Source organism: Grus americana, chromosome 13 (genome assembly GCF_028858705.1).
Source record: "Grus americana isolate bGruAme1 chromosome 13, bGruAme1.mat, whole genome shotgun sequence".
NCBI classification, from domain to species: Eukaryota; Metazoa; Chordata; class Aves; order Gruiformes; family Gruidae; genus Grus; species Grus americana.
Genome location: NC_072864.1, coordinates 10,320,067 through 10,339,633, shown reverse-complemented (window position 1 = coordinate 10,339,633; position 19,567 = coordinate 10,320,067). Strand labels below are relative to the sequence as shown.

The following is a 19,567-nucleotide window of genomic DNA, read 5'->3' as shown; positions in this document are numbered from 1 at the left end:
GCTATTGTCCAACACAGGATTGTTTCCTTTAGTACTTAAAATTAGACTTCTTTCTAATGTGTTGTGGATATTGTTTAATGTCGTCTATCCCTGGTTGGAATGAAAATACAGATCAGTATATACCAGCATTTAACAGATATTAAATTTTTTTAATATAATTTTTTTAGCCATGTGGGGAAAAGAGTTTTGTTTTGATCCTAATTAGAGACACGCCAACCATTTTCATGTTTTCCTGAGGTAAACATGAAAGAAACATGGAGATGGTGAGGCTGGAAAAGAACCTTGCTTGGCTGTGTTGGAAAGAGACAGGTCTGTTACAGTACGATGAAAGAGTAGTCACGTGTCTGTGTTGTGCAGCACTATCAATACTATGCAAAAATGCAAAAACTGGGGAACCTGTCAGTGGAAATTTCCATTTCCTTTATACTTCACAGCTCAAAGGGAGCCTATTCTGCAAGAAGACTAGCAAGTGGTATAGGGGAATGAAGAGCACATCACAGCAGATTCCTGCTGAACTGATGAGCTGCTGCTTTGAAATGTTTGTTTTCAGAGTTAAATAATAACTGTTTGCTATAATTTTGCATTTGGCTAACTTATCTTTTTCTTTTTTTAAAAAAGAAATTAATTATTTGAATCTCATGTTGATCTACAGGGAGAACTTAAGATCTCGTAGCCAAACTGTACATGATATAGCCCCCTAGAAGTAGGGGCAGGGTAGGAAAGTTAACAGAAGTGTTTGCAGTAACTTTGGTGTTTTGGTGAATTTGCCTGTAGTTTGCCAGGCTTTCTGACAACTACTGTCACTGCAGAGTGGATCCACTGTAATGCTGCAATACCTTTTTTTCAGGGCTGTGAGAACTGAGATGACGTGGAAAAGTGATGGCAAATAGCTGGAAGTACTGGAATTTGACAGTGTCTCTTGGATGAGAGTTTGCATGATGAGAGAAACTTGAGTCATTACAGATGTAAATAATTGCATAATCAGCTAGTAGAATGGACTGTTTATGTCTGTGTGTAGGGAAAAAAATCTTCTAATAGATTTTTTACTTTTAAAAAATTTTTTAAAAAACGTTCACTGGAGTTCTTATAGTGTATTTTGTTTGTGAGCGCAGTTCTGAATGCAGAGTTTTTTAGCCTAGAGCAGCCTCAAAGATGAGGCACAGAACTGAGCACAGCACAAGCTTATTAGAGTTCTGCTGGGCTTATTAGCCTGTACTCAGTCCCAGGGAAGCACTGATGCAAGGAGAAAACATGAGGACTCAGGTGTGTCTCCTAAAAGACACAGATCAGTGGTTGTGCTTTGTGCTGCCTGAAAACTTGTTTCATCATCTTTGCGGGGTTGAGGTTTTTTTTTTCAGTTGTTGCAGCGATGAAACCTTGTGTGCAAAGAACTGACGTTTGAAGTAGTTGGCAGAAAATTTGATGTGGTGTCAAAATGACAAACTGTCCTATGCCAGCCTTGGCTCTGAAGAGTGTAATTACAAAGCTATAGTTCAAAGGCCTTCACAGGGCAATCTTGGTGTTTTGGTTTTTTTAAAAATTTATTTTCTTCTCCTTCTGTTTGGAAGAAACATCTTGGTTTTCTTTGGCTTGCTTAGCTGTTGAATGAGAAATTAACTCATCTTTCACTTTTATGTTTACTGCTGTCAAAATAGCAATACCTATTAAGGATAAAAATTAATATTTTATGAATTTTAAAAAAAGAATTAATTTCCTCTGGATTAGTGCTCTTTGTGGACAGTTCTCCTTTGGTGCAGCATGGTGTAAATGGTGCATTGTTCTGTAAGAAATACAAACACAAGGTTTTTTACATGGTTTGCTTGAGATGCTGGGAATAGAACTGATTTCCAGCAAGTGCCAGATACCTGGGACTGGATCGAAGCACCTGAACAGGAGCACCTGCAGATGAATGCTAGAGACCTTTGGGGGCTGCTGTGTGTGACGTGGGACCAATGGGGACCTTCAGCCCTGCGTGAGGGCTGGGCAGCGTAGCCCCACGCTGTGAGATGGGCACTAAGATGTCTCAGCATGGCATGAATTCAGCCCTCTGGGACACTAATGTTTTTCTGAAACCATTAGTCAGGGACTGTTATATCAGGGAAATGTTGCTTATGTGAATCTTGGAGTAGCAGAATCTAGTGTTTGAATAAAGGATCCCATACCTATGTAAGCCTAAATAAATAGGAAAAAAAAGAGATGGGAATGAATGCTCATACAGTTAATTTGGTTCTTTCTGCCTAGGACTTATTTTTGCTTGACAAACCATGTTTCCATTTTTAATTGTGGTGCAAAATACTCACAATGTTTAATAATATGTTTATAGAGTAAAATTATGGGAGTTTGACCAGAGGTGCTTAGTTTAGAGGACTGACTACGTGTTTGTAAACTTCAAATCGATAACTTCATATAGAAACAAGCAAAAAGTTTCCCAACATTGCAAGTAGAATACTGGTTGGAGGAAAAATTAGGGGCATTGTACAAAAAATAAAAATAATAATAATAAAAAAATCATTAACCACACTCCCTGTCAACTCCCTTCCCTTGCCAACTGAAAAACAAACCACCAAAACCCTAGCAGAGCTAAAAGGAAATGTTACTTAGAGCTGTGTCTTTTGTGGAAAATAACCTGGACAGCAGCAGGCCACTAACTTCTGTGACCTTTTGTGACAAAGTCAAGGTGTTGAAATGTGCAGGCTTCTATTCCAGATTACAGTCATTCAGCTACTTTAAATTCCATCTAAATGTAAACTCTTGCATTTCAGAAAGCAAATGATAAAAGCAACCACCAGCTTAAATGCCATATTTTTGTTTATACAGATTACAGTTGCAATATGGCACTGTCTCCATTTTCAGTAGTGCTTGATCACTTGTCCAGTCTTTTACTTCACCACAAAATACAGGATAAAAAGGCAGAGCATGTATTTTGATTAAATGTCTCTTAAAAGTTTGCATGTGTGAAGTCATGGAGAGCAATGGATTAAGTCATGTGGATATTACTGATGAGTCTTTGAGTGTCAGAGCCAACTCCAGGTAACTGGAGGACTACACAGCTTTCAAAGCTGATGTGCCTTGCAACTTTCAGAAGTTACTTAATGGGAGTTTTCAGGTCTGTTAACAGACCTCTTATTCATAGCACCAATTCAGCTTCTCCATCCTCATTAATCCAGGAACCATACCTGCCCAGGCCCTTAAAAACAAAAGACTGTAGGATGCTGACCATTTTTCTTTTCTGGAGTTTCCCACCTGTACAGTGTAATAAACAGAACAAAAACCTCACCTCTTTTTTTAGTGTAAAATGCTGTCTTGGCATAAACCCATCTTCATCCCTGAGTTAAGATGCCTCCTCTGCCTTATGCTCCTTCTGAGTGGGACAGATAGCTGGTGATGGCAGTAGCAACAATGTCCTTTGGACTAATAGGACCATTGGTGACTGAACAGAATGACTTGCAAATCACTAGCAAGTGACCAGAAGTCAGTCTTTCATTTTAAATAATTCTGTAAAGGAGGAAGGGAGCAGAAGCCTAGAGTGGATTTGATTCAGCTCATAGATTTTATTCTCTGCAGCTTTGTACAGTATTTTATGGCACAGCATACTGTCTCATGAGGTTGCTGTAATTTCAGCAGAAATTCTTCTATCTGTGTGATGTGGTTTTTACTTTGTCTATAAATATAATAGCAAGAACTTCAGCTACATCATGGCCATATTTGAAATGGCTCATCTTTTTTCAATTAGTTTATTCTTTTTATTGTCACGATTATTCATTTTCTCTTACGTGGAAAAAAGCTACATTACTTTAGGGAGTGTCCTTTACTTCTTGAATTCTTGCTGTAGTTCATTCTCTTTTGTTTCTACTCTGACTTTGTCCAAAACCATTGCATTTTTTCTTTTCTTATCTTTCTGCTCTCAGTAGTAAGTACCAAATTTTGCATTAAAAAACCTCCACCGATATTTGCATCTGTGGTGTTACCCTTATATATCTTTACAATGTTATTCATAAGTGTCATTGCTCCTTAACCTCCAGACAATCTGATATGTGGATATGAAAGATTGTGTTAGTTTTAGCTTTTTAAGAAACCAGCCTTATTATATGAATGTTACTGAATCATTAATTGCATTAGAAGGTTTTGACCTAAACAGGGAAAATGGAATTGCACAAATTAATAAATTGAAGCCTCAAGATGGAATCAATTCTTTAGATTTGAATAGTTGGATTCTTTGCAAGGACAAATTTGATATTCTTTGTAAAGAGTACAATAAAATAAAATGCCAGTGATGATGACAAAGTTTCTAATGTACTTAAATCTTCAGTTTCCTGGAAAAATCATGACAAAGGCACCAGCAGTCTAATTTCAGCAGTATTTCATATTCTGCAGTATCTCAAGCTTCTTACAAGAAGCCTTCAAATCATTTTGTAGCATGGAGATAGATGATAATGTCTGTCATGTTGTGGATAGGTCTAGCTATGTTGCTTATATTATTCTCCTTTGGCAAGATGATCAAGCTGACAGATTCAAAAAGTCAGAGGTCAGCAGGATTAATTAATAAGCACATCTGACCCCATAAATCGTAGAGTGTTATGTGTCATCTACTTAGTCTTTAAGTATGGTACTAAGAAAGTACAAAATGTGTGTCTGAAAAAAACATGATCTGGATTATAAGAAGTGAAAAGGTGGAACATTAAGCACATCTTTGGTTGGTTGTTCTGATGGTTAGCTCCCTTACAATGAAAACTTCATTTTGAACATGACTTTTGTCTTAACTTTGCAGCTGTTAATTTTGTTATACTTTTCGTTTTGTTGTGCTTTTCTATGTTAAACTTTTAAAACAGCCAGTAATTTTTTGATAACTTGAACACTGGAGTCTTCATGTACACAGCTCAGTCTTTGTAATATTCAAAGCAGTTTAGGTTCTTTGATTCATACTGTGAGAAATTTTCTCCTCCTTTCAAATAACTTCTGTGGCTCTTCTCTGTACCCTGTCCAATTTTTCAACATACTTTTAAAAATGTGGATACCGGAACAGGATGCAGCATTCCAGTGTCCCTTGCAAAGGTAAGATTACCACCTTAAACCTATCGTGTCCATATGTCCAAAGGAATGTACAAGTGCTTTTTCTCCCTTTTTTTTTTTTGTGTGGCATCACATCTTCAGATGCTTACCTACTGTAATTACTAAGTTGTTCTTAGTTGTTTCTTCTAGGATTTTGTCTCCATTCTGTAGGTCCTTCCTGTAGGTGACAAATGTACTCTGGTAGTGAAATACACAACTTGACCTTGGGTTGAACTAATTTTTTTTTTTAGTATAAATTATTCAAGATCATAGCTGCCCTCTTCTCAGTATTTAGTATCAGCATTCTTGGTGACGTACATATGTTTACTCTAGAGACTTGATGAAAACATTGAGTACTGTCGAGTCTGGTATCTGTTGTCATATATAGTGAGGCTTCCCCTCCAGTGAGAAAAGGTTTGTGCAGATAAGAAACACAGCTCTTGTTGGCAACTCCAGAAGCACGGTTAGAGCTGCTAAACTCAAAGTTGGAGAGGGACATACTTGGAGAAATTATGAAATGCCATTTGTTTTCTAGTATCTCTATTTCTAATTTAATCTCTGCAAAGCAAGAAGTTACATAATTAAAACTGCAATAACTATTTAATAAAATTCCAATTTTGTTTGGTGCGCTAAGTACCAGATAACATCTATCTCAGTAAGCTTCAAGAGAGAGAAAAAGTATCTCTCTGATTATACACTGGTGGGTGAAAAGATGGTAGGAGTTTGAGACCCACAATTTGCTTTTGTTTCCTTAATGTTTGGTAAGACAGTTTGGGTCTTACTGGGCTCAAGAAATCTGAATGTGTGGGTGGAAATAGCAATGAGCAATGGAAGCCTCTTGGGTTTCTTGGGAAAGTCCCACTTATAGATGAGGATCAGGCCACAGCGATACATCGTACAGTTTATCCTCAGGTACGCTTGATTTTGGTAACCAGCTGTTGCCAAGTCAATACCCTCAAAATGGACAGCTTTCCCTGTGAATAACACAGTGCCAGAAACTTTCAGTTTTATAATTACTTTCTAAAACATTCTCCAATCATGCCTAGAAACACAGATGTTTTGGGGGTGGCTGGATGACAATGGTCTTTTCAAAGTCTTTGTGCTATGTAGCTGGAACATAGTCATGGGATTCGTAACCAAGGAATAAGTTTAGATTTATATCTTGAGTTTTCTAAGTCTAACTTCTTACAGCACTTCACAAGGCCCACTTTGGGGAAAAATTAAAACAACAAAAAAAAATCTGTAGTAAGTGGAGGAGCAGGAACAGGAAGTGAGCCTGGCTTGCATGTGAAAGAAGAGAGTCAAGTAGAACAAACTTGAATTCTAATTAAAGAGTGGTGATGGGATTTTTTTAATGGTGGGAGTTGGCATATTCATTGTATTTTTGTTGTTTGTTTGTTTTTTTCTTTAACTCAAAACTGTAAGCTGCACAGCAAACTTGTATACAGGTTTTCTTTCCGTCCCTTTTGAGTATGGTAGTATTCACCTCTTGCTGATTCCATGTTCGTTCAGGATATTTGTGCTGAACTGCGGTTCCCAGATTCTTCCACACCCCTCCATGCTCCCTGACTTCACCTATTCATTCAATTGTCATGATAGTCACTTATTTTCTACATCTCTGTAGTGAACATATAGTGCAGTGTACATATCTATCAAATGTTTTAAAAAATCGTAAAAGATGCCCCAAGTAACATACTGAACAGCTAGTCCCTAATGAATCTAGCACTTTGTTTCTTCTATTATTTTAAAGTCCCAACTCTTTAATTTTTTTTCCTTGAGTCTGATTACATAGTCTTGTATTGATGTAATTCTTCTTGTGCTAATAGCTGCCATTCAGAATTCTTATGTTCCAATGATATGTTAATGACCCTGCTTTATGTAAGGCATGGCAGCATAATCATCTGAACACTCAGTGACATATGCAGCGTATGTATAACTGAATTGCATGTTGCCTGTCATTTTTCTGTGCTTGGAGCAAAGCAAGAATTTTCCCTGAACATAGATGTCCCTGGGGTGTTGCTGTGCATATGTTCTAAAATGTCTACTTGAAGCATCAATTTAACGCAATAAATATGTAAAAAACTTGTGTATTCTCACAATACGGGCAGCTGTTATTCATAGGAATAGCATAGGACATGCAGTTTTCTACAATGAAGGCCTCAAAGAATTTGTAGAAAAAAATCACAACTCTTATCAGGGCAGTGCATGGAGCACTGTTGTGATGTGAAAGAGAGCAAGGTGTGCTAAGTTTCATATTCGGGTTACTTCAGTGTCAGCTGAGGTAGAACAGTTTTACTCATTGTTTATGCTGATTTCTACTTTTCTAGTAAACCCAGTAGAAATTGAGGTAACGCATCCAGAATCTGCACTGGTGCTTTATGTGTACATGCTATTTGACTTCAGTTCACAGACTAATGCGCACGCATGATATGTTTCCTGTGTAACAATCTTTGCCTTCTTTTCTGTAAGTGATAAACTGCATAGAAAGTGGGAAAGTATTGCTATAGTTCTTATTCTAACCTTCTTCTGTTTCACTTCTATTAAAAGCAAGCAAAGAATCATTGTTTAGTAATGATAATGAATTTATTTTTTTAGGATCTGGTCAACACTGGACTCAGCACTTTCTTCTTTTTCATTGCCTCTGTAGTACTTGCTGCTTTAAACCATAAAACTGGAGCAGAAATTGCTGCTGTGGTAAGAATTTGAACTTCTTTATATATGACTCTTATCTAAGAATAACTTTTCCCTCGTGTTCATTGAATACTCCTGTTGCCATTGCCATCACAATTTACTTCTAATTTTACAGTTGGCTATAAGCTAATTATGATTTAAAAATTATTGACATCCTTTGAGTTGTTCGTCTTAAGGCTTGAGGCAAGAACAAACAGAAAAATTAACTTGCAGAGAACACTTTAACAGTTGAACTTGCTTTGCTTCTTTCTCTATAGCTAGCTTAGATGATACTGCTCCATATTGCAAGCCTACAGAAAAGACAGCCAAAAATTCACAAGAAATTGGAGCTGCTTACACATAGTTTGCTGAATTCTTCTTGCTCACTACAGATCATTTTTGTTCTGTGGAGTATAGTAGTACTTAAAGATTTTAAATCTAGAACAGGAAGGTCAAGCAAATTAATTTTGTGCTCGAGTTGGCAATCTTTTTTTTTTCTTTTCCTTTTTTCCAAACCTGGACACTGAAAATCACACAACAGTTCTGCAGAAGCATATAGGAAGAACTGCAAATTAGCTCCTTCTCCAGGCTGATGGTCTGGACTGTTCATCTGTTCTCTTGTCATTCATTCACTATTATGTGCACCCTGAGGAATGAACTGTTGGATGAAGAGCTGTATGCTTTACAAGAGGTTCTTCCATTGAAGTTGCATTGCAGGATTTAATTGTCGTGTTTGTAGTCAGAGAACTTTGTTTTCTGGGATCATTGATCTTAGTCATTTTTTCAGATTCTCTAGTTCATTGAAGAAGAAAAACATCCATTTTACACGCCATGATGATTTGTCAGTGCAAATATAGTAGAAAACTAAGCTTCTGAGGAATTTGTTGTGAAACTACTATTGTTCTTGTTTTCAAAAATTGTCTTTGACAATTCTTTCTACTTCTTGTAGATATTTGGTTTCTTGGCAATGGCAGTGTATGCTGTGAACACATATTTAGCTATTAAAAAGTGGCGAATGAACAGCAGACAACAAATTAGTCGGCAGACCAGCGAGTACATACGTGCTCGGACAGAATCCAGAGAAGTAGATCATCGCCCTGAGATTCAGCGTCTGGATGCATGAAAATGACGTTCAAATGGGACTGCAAAGGGAAACAAAGAAGTGCTTAACTCCCTCATGGAATAAAGGGTTTTTTCTTTATTTAAGGAAGAAAAGGAAGATCAGATGGTGGCAAAGAATGCCCAGCCCTGCATATGTGCAGAGATGCATTGAGTCAGAAGCTGTTGTCATAAAGGCAGTAAATGTTAGTCATTCAGAAGTAAGATCCGCTTAAGATGTCCACATATATATACACATATATTATATAGCTTATATAATATATTTTATATATATGTATTGAAGTATGTTACTGTTTTGGATTAACTGCACAGTACTTTCCTTCCCTCTCCCAAGTGCAAGCCCTGAATATACATGTTCTGCCACAGTTTCTTCGTCTATTGTAAACACTAAGACCAGCACTACATTGTATGGTTAATATAGGAAAGAAATCCATGAAAATTAAATTTAGTACATGCAAAAAGGAAGTGAGGGGCAAATAGCAATAACTTTAGCCATGTATCATGTCCAACGAACTCTCTATGTCCATCCTCATGCAGCCTTGGCAGTATAGCTGAATTCTTATCTGTAAGATCTGCAGTTTCACTGTTGGTGCACTTATGTAGCTGAAATGGACAACCAGTTCACATTTTTTTGTTTGATTGATATAGTGTTGAGGTAGTTAACCTATGGGTTACTCTGAAATTGCCATATTCAGTTCATGCATGACCTTGGCCAGATCGGAACTTCTGCAAAGTTAGCACGTTTATGGAATGGTCACCGTAATGCATCAAGTGCAAGTATGTGGTTTTCTGCACATGTTGGGATAACATTCTATTTTTCATTCCAAAATGAGAAAATAAATATGCTCGGGAGGCAGGGTGGAGAAAAGGGGGTTGAGGGGCACAGTAGAGGAAGAAGGGGTTGTCATCCAATAGACTTGCTTTCCACTCATGGCTTTTTTCTTTTTTTCTTTTTTTATTTTTAAGGTTCAACCTTTCTGAGAAGCCTAGGGTAAGCAAGAACTAGTAAAAAATTATGATGTGTGTGTAAAGTGTTTCTAAGGTTGCAATATTGTGATTCATGTAAGATAAATATTTTCCTTTTTGGAAGGTTGGTTGTTTCTTCTAAAATTAAAACTGTTGGTAGTAGGTAAAACTGGTTGGTGTTTTTTTTTAAATTTCTGCAAATTTCTTCCCCTAATATTTCTTTGGCAAATGAGTTTAGATAATTGGAGGATAATACAGTTGTATTGATTTGTTTAGAAATAGTTTTACCTAACTGAAGTTTTCTTATTTTAATTGTTACTTCCAGTGAAGAGAAGCGTACTTTCTCTACTCAAAACTCAAATTCTGCAGTAACTGGTTAGACAATATCATAATGTTATTAGGAGGATGTCCCTTGATATTTTTCTGTTTTTTTGATTGATGTTTTTTTGTAATCCATTATTTGGCATATGCATGAAGAAAATGTATGTGGGAGAAGATCTGTAGAGCTGAATTCCTTTCTGGTGTAAGCACATGAAAACTTTAAAATTAGTGCAGCTATATGCCACGTATGCCTGAATTTGTCACGTTTGACTTGAACATTTTTTTGCATTGTGTTCTGTAGCTGTACTCTTAAGTGGATCGATGTGGTTAACTGGAGTCTTAAGAACAAATGACAATATGTTGCAGATAGGTCACTTTTAAATATGAAAAACAGGTTATACCAAACAGAAGATAAATAGAAGTACCTGAGCTTTTTTTAATACCAGGGGGAACTGGGATAGTGACAGGTGTGAACCTAACGCTGCAATGTTTGAATCAAGCAACAGAGAATTATTTTGATTTGTGAAAAACTGGTGACAAAACATGTATTTTCAATTTACTGATGTCTACAGTGCATTTCACCTTAGTGGCTAAGATGGAGATTAAAATTCAGAAAGAGTTACTAACGAGGTTAAAGAAAACTTGCATTTTCTTAATGAGTAATGGTTTACCAGTTACTATAGTAACATTTTATTGTGCTTCATTGAAAGTTAATGCCAAAGGGAACACCAGTTTAAAAAAGATTGAACCATATAAGCCAAGCTCTAGTGTTGGGTTTAGAACATAGACGTTTTACTGAGGTGATGTCTCACCAGGATTACTGTGCGTTTCATGAGATGTAAATGACAGTTCCATGTTCAGTTGTGATGTTTGTTATTGCCAGTACAGTTGTTACAGCCCTGCTGTTTTTCAGCATTCTGCCTAGTATTGGCAAAGTTTGCAAGAAGTTTGTAGATATTGGCAATTATTAAAAGAACCTTTTAAAAAGTAGCACAAGCATACCCAGACTGGAATTGTAAACTGGTATTAAAGCTGTTTGTATAAAGATTGTAAAAATCCAAACAAACAAAACACCAAAAAAAGCACCAACCCCAAAACACGAAACCAAACCACCACACCAAAAGACCAAAACCCTCTACTCAAAATCAGAAAATTGTCTTCTAGAAGATCCATACTTTTTACCCTCGTCTGAAATCCAGAAATGGAAGTTAGGTGATGCATAACAAAGGCTTTTCATTAGGAGTGTATCCTGTTTGCTGGTTAATGACAGGGACTGAAATGGCGAGTACATAAAAGAATGGCCCCCCCTCTTGTAATCCCTTTGCTTATTCTGGTTTTTTTTTTTTTTTTTTTTAAGAGGTGTGGAAGATCTCGTGCATCTAAATTTATGAGTTTGGTATCTTTCAAATCCTTACACCTTTCCTTAGCTAGAAGAAAAGGTAGCTTCACTAAGCTTTTTCTGGAGTGAGATCATGAGAAGCTTTTGTACATTTTAGCTGGAATGACAAATGCAGAGTTATACAGTTATGCTTCTAAAACAGTGTAATACTTCATCATGTAGTGTAGTATACCTGAATGACCTTGAGTGCTTTTACATGTGAAATAAGTTTTCTTGAGCTCAGAACAGTATGCCATTATTTATTACTTACATCATGACTTGAGCTTAGCACAGCTTTCAGGGTAGAATTCAAAGAGAATTATAATTTAAATACTATCTGATACACTTTGTAAAACAAAAATAAATGTAAATTTGTAATTTCCTTATTTTGGAGGACCAAAGATGATTTTAGTATTGTATAGTATATGCTTTCTAAAAATGTAAGTTAAGCATTTATTACTCTACAGAGACATTATTTACTATTTTGATTATATGGAAGGGAAATAAAGTAGCTGTGAGACACAACTAAATTGGAAACATTAAGATCATATGATATATACACATTTGATTTTTTTTTTTTCCACCAGACTTAATTTTACATGGTGTATTGAAGAGGTGGTAATATTTTAAGACTGTTACCCAAGCTGCAGGAAGAAAATAGGGTAGAAAGTTTAATTACTATTTTTTTTTTAAATTGCTTAGAAAAGTGACATTATATTGCTTCTCCCAGCCAGTTAGTCTTGCTTGTAATTGCTGAGCATATAGGGATAATTTCTTTTAGTCCTTAAGAGTGCTGTTTAGCTCCATAAAGGGACTCAAAGCCCACTGTAAATAAAACTAAATGAAAGCCAAACGCTTGAACCGTGTAGGAACGTGGTAATGGTTCTGATTAGTCCTGTTTTGTCAAACTAAGCCCACAATCTCCATGTATTTCTGCATGTAGAAATGATGGCAAATTTTGCAACCTATGCAGAGACATCAAAGCATTAAACAATAAGATATGATTGAAGCAACAGCATAATAATTGTGTAGTGTTGTAAGAATATATGCGTTCCTCTTAATCATAGAATCATAGAATGGTTTGGGTTGGAAGGGACCTTAAAGATCATCTAGTTCCAACCCCCCTGCTATGGGCAGGGACACCCTCCACTAGACCACGTTGCCCAAAGCCTCATCTAGCCTGGCCTTAAACGCTATGTATGATCAGTTTTGTCACCCCTAGTTCAAGTTTATTGTACATTCTTGTAGTGATGTGCAAACTGCCTACCATAGGAGTTTCTAAAACCATAATTAAGAGCTGATTTGATAGTTTCATCGCTGCTTAGTACAGTTGATTCCTTCTTACTCTCCACTTGTTCCTTTCATTTCGTACATTCATGCCTCATCTATCTTACGTTTTAATATTTAATTTTTGTTAAGCCTTCTTCATTAATCTGTATAGTGTCTGCTTCAATGTAAAGAAGATAAGAATACTGTGTCCAATGTCCTCTTGCTTAAGGGTGGTACTCTTCCCTTTTAGGATTGCTTATGATGTTTGGGCTAGATGTGCTGGGGGAAATTTTATTCTTTCCCCTAGAACTTTGGAAGCTAGCTAGTATACTGAATGTGTTTCTGTGTAAACTTTCTGGTCAGAGCCACATGCTTAGAGGTTGAGAGGATTAGAGATTAATCTACCTCTACCTTTTTTGAGAGACAAGGTACTGACTCTAGAGATTTGATGCCTATATTTCAGTCTGTGCTGTGTATTCAGAAGCATGGCATCAGCAATGAACTGTGCCTTGGAAGCAGCTTCTCATCTTTTGCTTATAAGATGTCTCTTACATGTGAATTTAAACAAAATCAGTAATTTGGGGTGCCTCTTCATAGGCTTTGTCACATACGTTTCACTGTGCATCTCATGATACAATCTATAATTCTTTTATCCATTTGAATTTCACTGTTGATTCTAGAAGGAAGATGGGAAAACTGGGGAAAGTTTCCAGTCTTCCCTAGGATAATCTTATTTTACTCCCCTCCCCCCCGAACTATTTTGTACCATATGATGCTTGCCCCTTCCTAACACATCAAACTTGCTGGTTCTTAAAATGCTGTGGAACAGAGCAGGAGAATTGATCTGCTACAAGCTGCATGTGGACTGTTATGAGTGAATTAACCGCTAGTTTTCCATGAACTTTAAGGTCCCTAAACAAATTTGATAATTTGTCACCTTTGTGCTATTTTGGGGATGTGTAGGCACAGCAAATGCTTCTCTAATATGTGGTATAATTAATGCAACTCTTTCCCCTCCCTTCTTCCTTAGTCCTTGTTCTATATCTGTTATTTTCTTGTCTCGTGACAACTTTGGAAACATTCCTACTTGTTCTGTTTTGTGAGGGGGGAGGGGGAGAAACCCAACTCCAGAACCCCAAATAAGTAAGTATAATGTTTTTAGGGCACAATTTAAAAACAAAACCAAAACCCAACTTAACAGCAATTCAAATAATGTAGAAAATATCCTCTCTCCTACTCAGATGAGATACTGAACAGCTTTGTACATGAAAATCAGAGCATAAAGAACAGGTCTTAAGCTGAATGCCCTGGAGGCAAACATCTTCAGCAGGTACTTAGGTATTTTAGGTGGGCACAATCTGATCATGGATTTGAGATAAAGGGTGAGGAGGAGACAAAAACCCAAATTTGATGCTTAATAATCCAGTGCTTTCAAAATGATACATGAATGTTAATAATGCCCAACTGCAGAAGTAAAGATTGCTTCTGCACTTCATATAGGTGAGACACACCTTGAATCAGTAGTAAAAGTAGGTGTAGAAGTGTTTCTCTATTCCTAACTCTGGAGCTGTGCTGGCTGTGTAATACATTGGAGAGATTCTACACCGATGTTGTTAATGGTGCATCTTAAAAACTGAGGTATGATGACAAATCGATGTGATTATCAAGTAACGTCTGCTCAGCTGAAGTAGTTGGTTCACAGAGACCTGCAGGATGTAGATGCTTGCATCAGAAGGGCTGTATGTGTCTAGAAGAAAGGATAGGTGCAGACTAGCTTCTGCTCAGTCCCACTGAAATGAGTAAAGCCATCATGTAGCATTTCTGAAAATTGGTACTTAATTCTTGTTATTTATAGCAAAATAATGGATTGTTTGGAGGGCCATCGAAGCTCAAAAAGACTGTGCAGATAGAGCTGCGTGTATGAATTTTAATGACAACAAAATAATTTAAAAAAACCTGAAATAGGTACAAAACCCAGCAGAATGTTTGAAAACACTTTGTAGAAACTATGCTATATTCCTCTCTTTATTTTAACAGAGGGAGTTGGTTAAAAATAAATTTATAGAAATTGTCAGGACATCTTTGAATGCCATTTTAGAGTTTTTCCTGGTGTATTGTTTTCCCTGTTAGCTACTTGGCCGCCTGGATAGATTTGTTTGACAGTATCAGAGCCGTGCTGTCCAGCCTGAAAGGGTTCCTTTGTTGTTTTGGTCTTATTTTTGCTTGTCTTTTAAAAATCTGTCTATAATTTAACCATTTTTATTCTAAAAATAATCTTTTAAAAATCTGCTTACACTGTGATTTATGATAGCCTTTAATTTAGAGTATACAACACAATCTAATTTTCTTTTGGGATATGCAGCTTTCAAAAGTGTTCTTATATGTGCCCAGAAATGAAAGTTGTCTATTTATCGTGAAAATGTGATTAGTTAAAGTTACCTATCCAGATCCCAGTGCAACTCTTTCAGATGTGCTGGGTGGATGAGTTAGTGAAATTGCCTTTTAATCTCTATGGGTTAATAAATATTTTTTTATAACTAGCCACAGATATTCCTTTTTAAATTATACTTGGCAAACAGAAGATATTTAATTTTATATACAATATACATAGTTACCTTGATTGACATATTTATAACAGAGCTTTGTGTTTACTATGAAGGTTTTATCTGTATACCATGGACGTCATGGGTAAAATTTTAAAATGCCAGTTAGCATATATGGAAGGATAGGGAAACTATCTTCTTGAATTCAGAATGAGGACATAGGAGCATTTCAAAAAGCAATAGCCAGATCGTATTAATGGAGTATCTGTGTTTTTTCTTTTTTCTTTTTTTTTTTTTTTGATTGGGGCTGGTCCCTACAGCTATTTTAATAACATCTGCATGTGAGTAACAGAATGAAATATGGCCATCTGCCTCTTCTGACTGTCACGGACTATTGTCTAGAATATGGGAAATTTCAGGGTATTGTATTTGTTTTGCTTTGGACAAATATCTCAATAGGCATTTAATTAAAACCTTCATGTGTTTGAAAGAAAATAACCTCTCAACTAGGCTGATTTATCACTTTTGGTAACCTCTTAATCCCAAAAGTATTATTGTCTAAATATTTTTAGTAATGTTGCATTTATCCTGATGTCTACAGGTTAAAGTGGTTCTGGCTAGCACCCTTTTATTACAACAATTGCTACCTTCATTTTTCTACTGTTTATACTTTAATCTTGAATGTTTACCAGTTTCTACTTGTCGGATGTTGTGGAGGGAGAGTGTATCTTAGCACTACAGTTCATCCAGCTTTAACTCATACATAGCAGTTCTGGAGTAAGAAAATACTTGGTTTATATATTGTGGCCAATATATTGCATTTTTAAATGATTTCTATACTTAAGACACAACATTTATGACATAATATAACAAATGAATTAGCTAATCATTATATCTGTCTAGACTTACTCTCTTCTGTGTTAGTGTAATTTTGAAACTATTTGTATATGTTGAAGTTTGTAAGGGTTCAGGAACCCACAATAAAATAGTAAAGTATGTATTTATTTCTCATTATAATGCTCAATTTTGATTTGAAAGTTGACACTTTGTCTTTTCACAGAATTGTAAACGAATACCGAAAAACTGCTTCACCTAGTGTGCCTTCCATATGTGGTATAAACACTTGTCATTCACAAAAATAGAGATGTAAATTTATTAAACCAGTAAACACTATTTTTGTAATGTGAGTCACTAATGCATCTCTGGCTTCATTGTGCTTTGTTTCCACTAATACCAGTTTTATGGCTACTGTAGTCATTGCTTTGCCTTTGTGCAGTAAATAGTAAATCTGATATCACGGCAAATCGAAAGATTGTATCACTTTTGCTCTGCCTTAGGTTGCTGCCTGAAAGATGGAGGAGATAAGGCAGATTGCTGATGTGAGCTAGAAGGTAGTCCAAATTTCTTTCCTTGAGACTTTTGGAAAGAGATGCTCAGTGTGGGATATCTGTATCCTCGGTGCTGATTCTGGGTCCTCGACCAGGTGTAATCTAAACATTCTGATTCTAGCTCATAATTTATGATTTATGGTGTCTGAGGAAGGAGCGTCCAGGCCTGACTGAAAGACTTTATCCCTCGGGGATATAGGTCCTATAGTGACAGATTTGTAATTGTCAACAGCTCGGAATTATTAGTCGAAATAGTGGGTTAGAATTCCATCTTGGGCTGAGCAAAGGGGATGCAATTTTCCTTTTATCATATGAGCACAAGTCTGCTGTGTAATACCCTTGGTATTTTGCTTTTGAAGTAAGAAAAATTGTAATATTTTGCCAAGGAAAATCTTAACAAGCATACTCTGTGTGTGAATGCAGAACCTGACTCTGCTGTCCTTACTCAGGCAAAATTCCCCATTGACTTAGGGGACTGCAGAACAGGTACCCATTTATCACCAAATCCTGATCAAGGATTTGAAGAATATCACAAGTTAGCAAATTTTCATATAGAGACAATTTACAGCCTTGAAGCAATTTCACATTATTTTGGTAAGCGTTCTTGAAGTCCTCAAACTGCACACAAGGCTAGCTGATAAAATAGACGCTTCTGCCGCGGCACCTACCAGCTGTGATCACTGTCCCTCAGTATTGACAGCTGTAACTTACTGTGTAAGTGTGGCATCTTCCAGCTCTATATGTCAAAATTGTGCTGTTAATGTTCGACCAGTTTCAAAGGCAAGGTAACTCTACAAGAAAACGTAACCTCCAACTTGTTTTTACACCAGTGATGATTATTCAATATGTTGTGTGCTTCTTTTCTGTTGGTTTTTATGTAAACAGAAAACACAAGCTGAAGAATTGTAATGTTTTGCAATACAGAAAGCAGTCCTGTTTTTAAAATCCATACTGTTATAGCATAATTTAAATGGTGTATTTATCAGTTTTAAATGTCATTTTGCTTTTCCAGTCTTTTGTATATGGGCACAATACTTTTTGTAAATTTTTTTTATTTAGTTGTCTTTCTGTCTTTTTTTCTTTCTGATATTTGAAGATTTGAGCTCTATGGATTTTCATGGTACTCTTCTGATCATGTCTTCATAGTGGTAAAAGTCTGTATTTTTGTATGTAGGGAAAATGGTAGTTTTCTAACACTTATCTTGATCAATATAGTATGGAATCATTTGTGAAGGACTTCCTGTTTAATAAATGGACATATTAAAGTACAAAAACATTGTCTTCATCTGTAAAGGCAACATATTAACTCAGTATGCCAAGTGTTGTGGTTGATCAGTTAATAATCTGGTAAGTGGAGTTGCTAAATGCACTTCCTATGCAAGACAATAGCATGGGGTTAAACATCAAACCAACCAAGCTTGTATGAGTTTTTTTGTAACTATGTGTCTGACAAGACAAACTTCATAGATGCAGGAGTTAATAAAAAACCGTGTATAAGCAGTCCTTGATGAAAGGTTACATGTAGCAGAAAGCACATGGAACTACTTTATTGCTAAAGTGGTTGTGGTGGGATTGCTCTTGTGGAGGTTTCTCCATGGTATGCTGTAATGGACCGAAATGCTGTATGTTGTGGTTTGCAGTGTTCTGGACTGAAAAAGAATTTTGGAGCTGAAATGTCAGAGTGGGTGGGTGATGCTCTGCCACCTCATGGGCTGTATGGTGCAAGTCCTACCTGATGGAATTGGTATTTTTAGTATCCAGCCACTTTAGGTGCAATGTGAAAGCACTGAGTTAATAAGGGTAAGAACTGAGGAAACGTATGGATGGTTGAATGAGTGTTGTGGGAAGATTTGGAAGTGTGGATGATGCTCTTAAAATGCTGCTTAAGGAGAACATGCGTGTGTGTGGACATGGACAAAGGTGGTGGTACAGAAGGATCCACTAAGGAGAGTCATGTGCTTGCACAACTTGTCTGCTAGAAGATGGGCCGGTTCATTTTGCCTGTGTGGGGTTGTCAGCAGCAGTAAATTCTAATCTGTTGTGGTGTTGTGTCCATTGGACCTGCTTAGAGATCAGGCCTTAATGAAATCGATGCTCTTCAAGAAAACAAAGAGTTAAAGTGCTGGTCTTAATGCTGATCTTGTTATCCATGGTGTTCCTTGGTCAAAAGAAGCTTTGTTAGCTGTTGAATATTAAAAAAAAAAAAAGTTTATTCTGTCTAACTTAAATAGTGAAACTTCCTTCACTCTCTTGGGAAGACTAATTGATTTCTTATTTAATGGATCAGGCTAACAAAATGTAATGGACAGCCTCCCAAATACATAAAATAAGAGGTTAGATATTACTTGGCCAAAGTTAACATTGGAATCACTGTTTTCTTTTTCAAGGAAATAGATTGAAAAATGGATTTTTTTTTTTCAAAATACACTTATATTTTCTGGGTAGCATTGTTTTACCTTCTGACCTAGAAGTTTTACAAACTGTTCAGAGTACTATGAATTCTTCCAGTAAAGGAGGAATCTTTGTTGCATTGAGTGTTTTTTGATGCAGTCCTGTTTACTCAGAAGAAAATCAAGGGATGGTGTCTCCATCCTGACTTTTAAACCAATACTCCATGCAAAAAGGTGTCTCGGGTATCTGGTAACAAGATTCACATTCTCAGTGATTATCTAAATTTCTTCTGCTTCCTTGATGTATTCTCTCTTTCTCTCTCCATGCTCAGAAAAGGATTAAAGGATGGCTAGGTGGAGTTTCTTCATGCATATGTAAAAATATAAGGTGATACGTACCTTGCATTTGCTTTTCGGGGGCAGTTTGTATCCTGATCTTTGGAACGAAGCCACTTCATTTAATTATTTTTAGTC

General features: G+C 36.5%; 1 protein-coding gene across 8 annotated transcripts in view; it reads left to right on the top strand.

Annotated features, from left to right (window-relative positions):
* The window catches only part of CMTM4 (CKLF like MARVEL transmembrane domain containing 4), a 59,776-nt gene that overhangs the window by 23,582 nt on the left and 16,627 nt on the right, over positions 1-19,567 (top strand). For 4 of the 8 annotated variants that reach the window (XR_008579077.1, XR_008579074.1, XR_008579075.1 and 1 more), the window contains exons 3-4: positions 7,645-7,743; positions 8,669-9,829. Coding sequence is in view for 1 of the 8 variants with exons in the window: in XM_054840337.1 (XP_054696312.1) it covers positions 7,645-7,743; positions 8,669-8,842 (273 nt within the window). In the remaining 7 variants the exon portion in view is untranslated. Of the gene's footprint in view, positions 1-7,644; positions 7,744-8,668; positions 17,978-19,567 lie in introns of those variants that run through there. The other 4 variants (XR_008579079.1, XR_008579076.1, XR_008579078.1 and 1 more) reach the window with 4 other exon arrangements.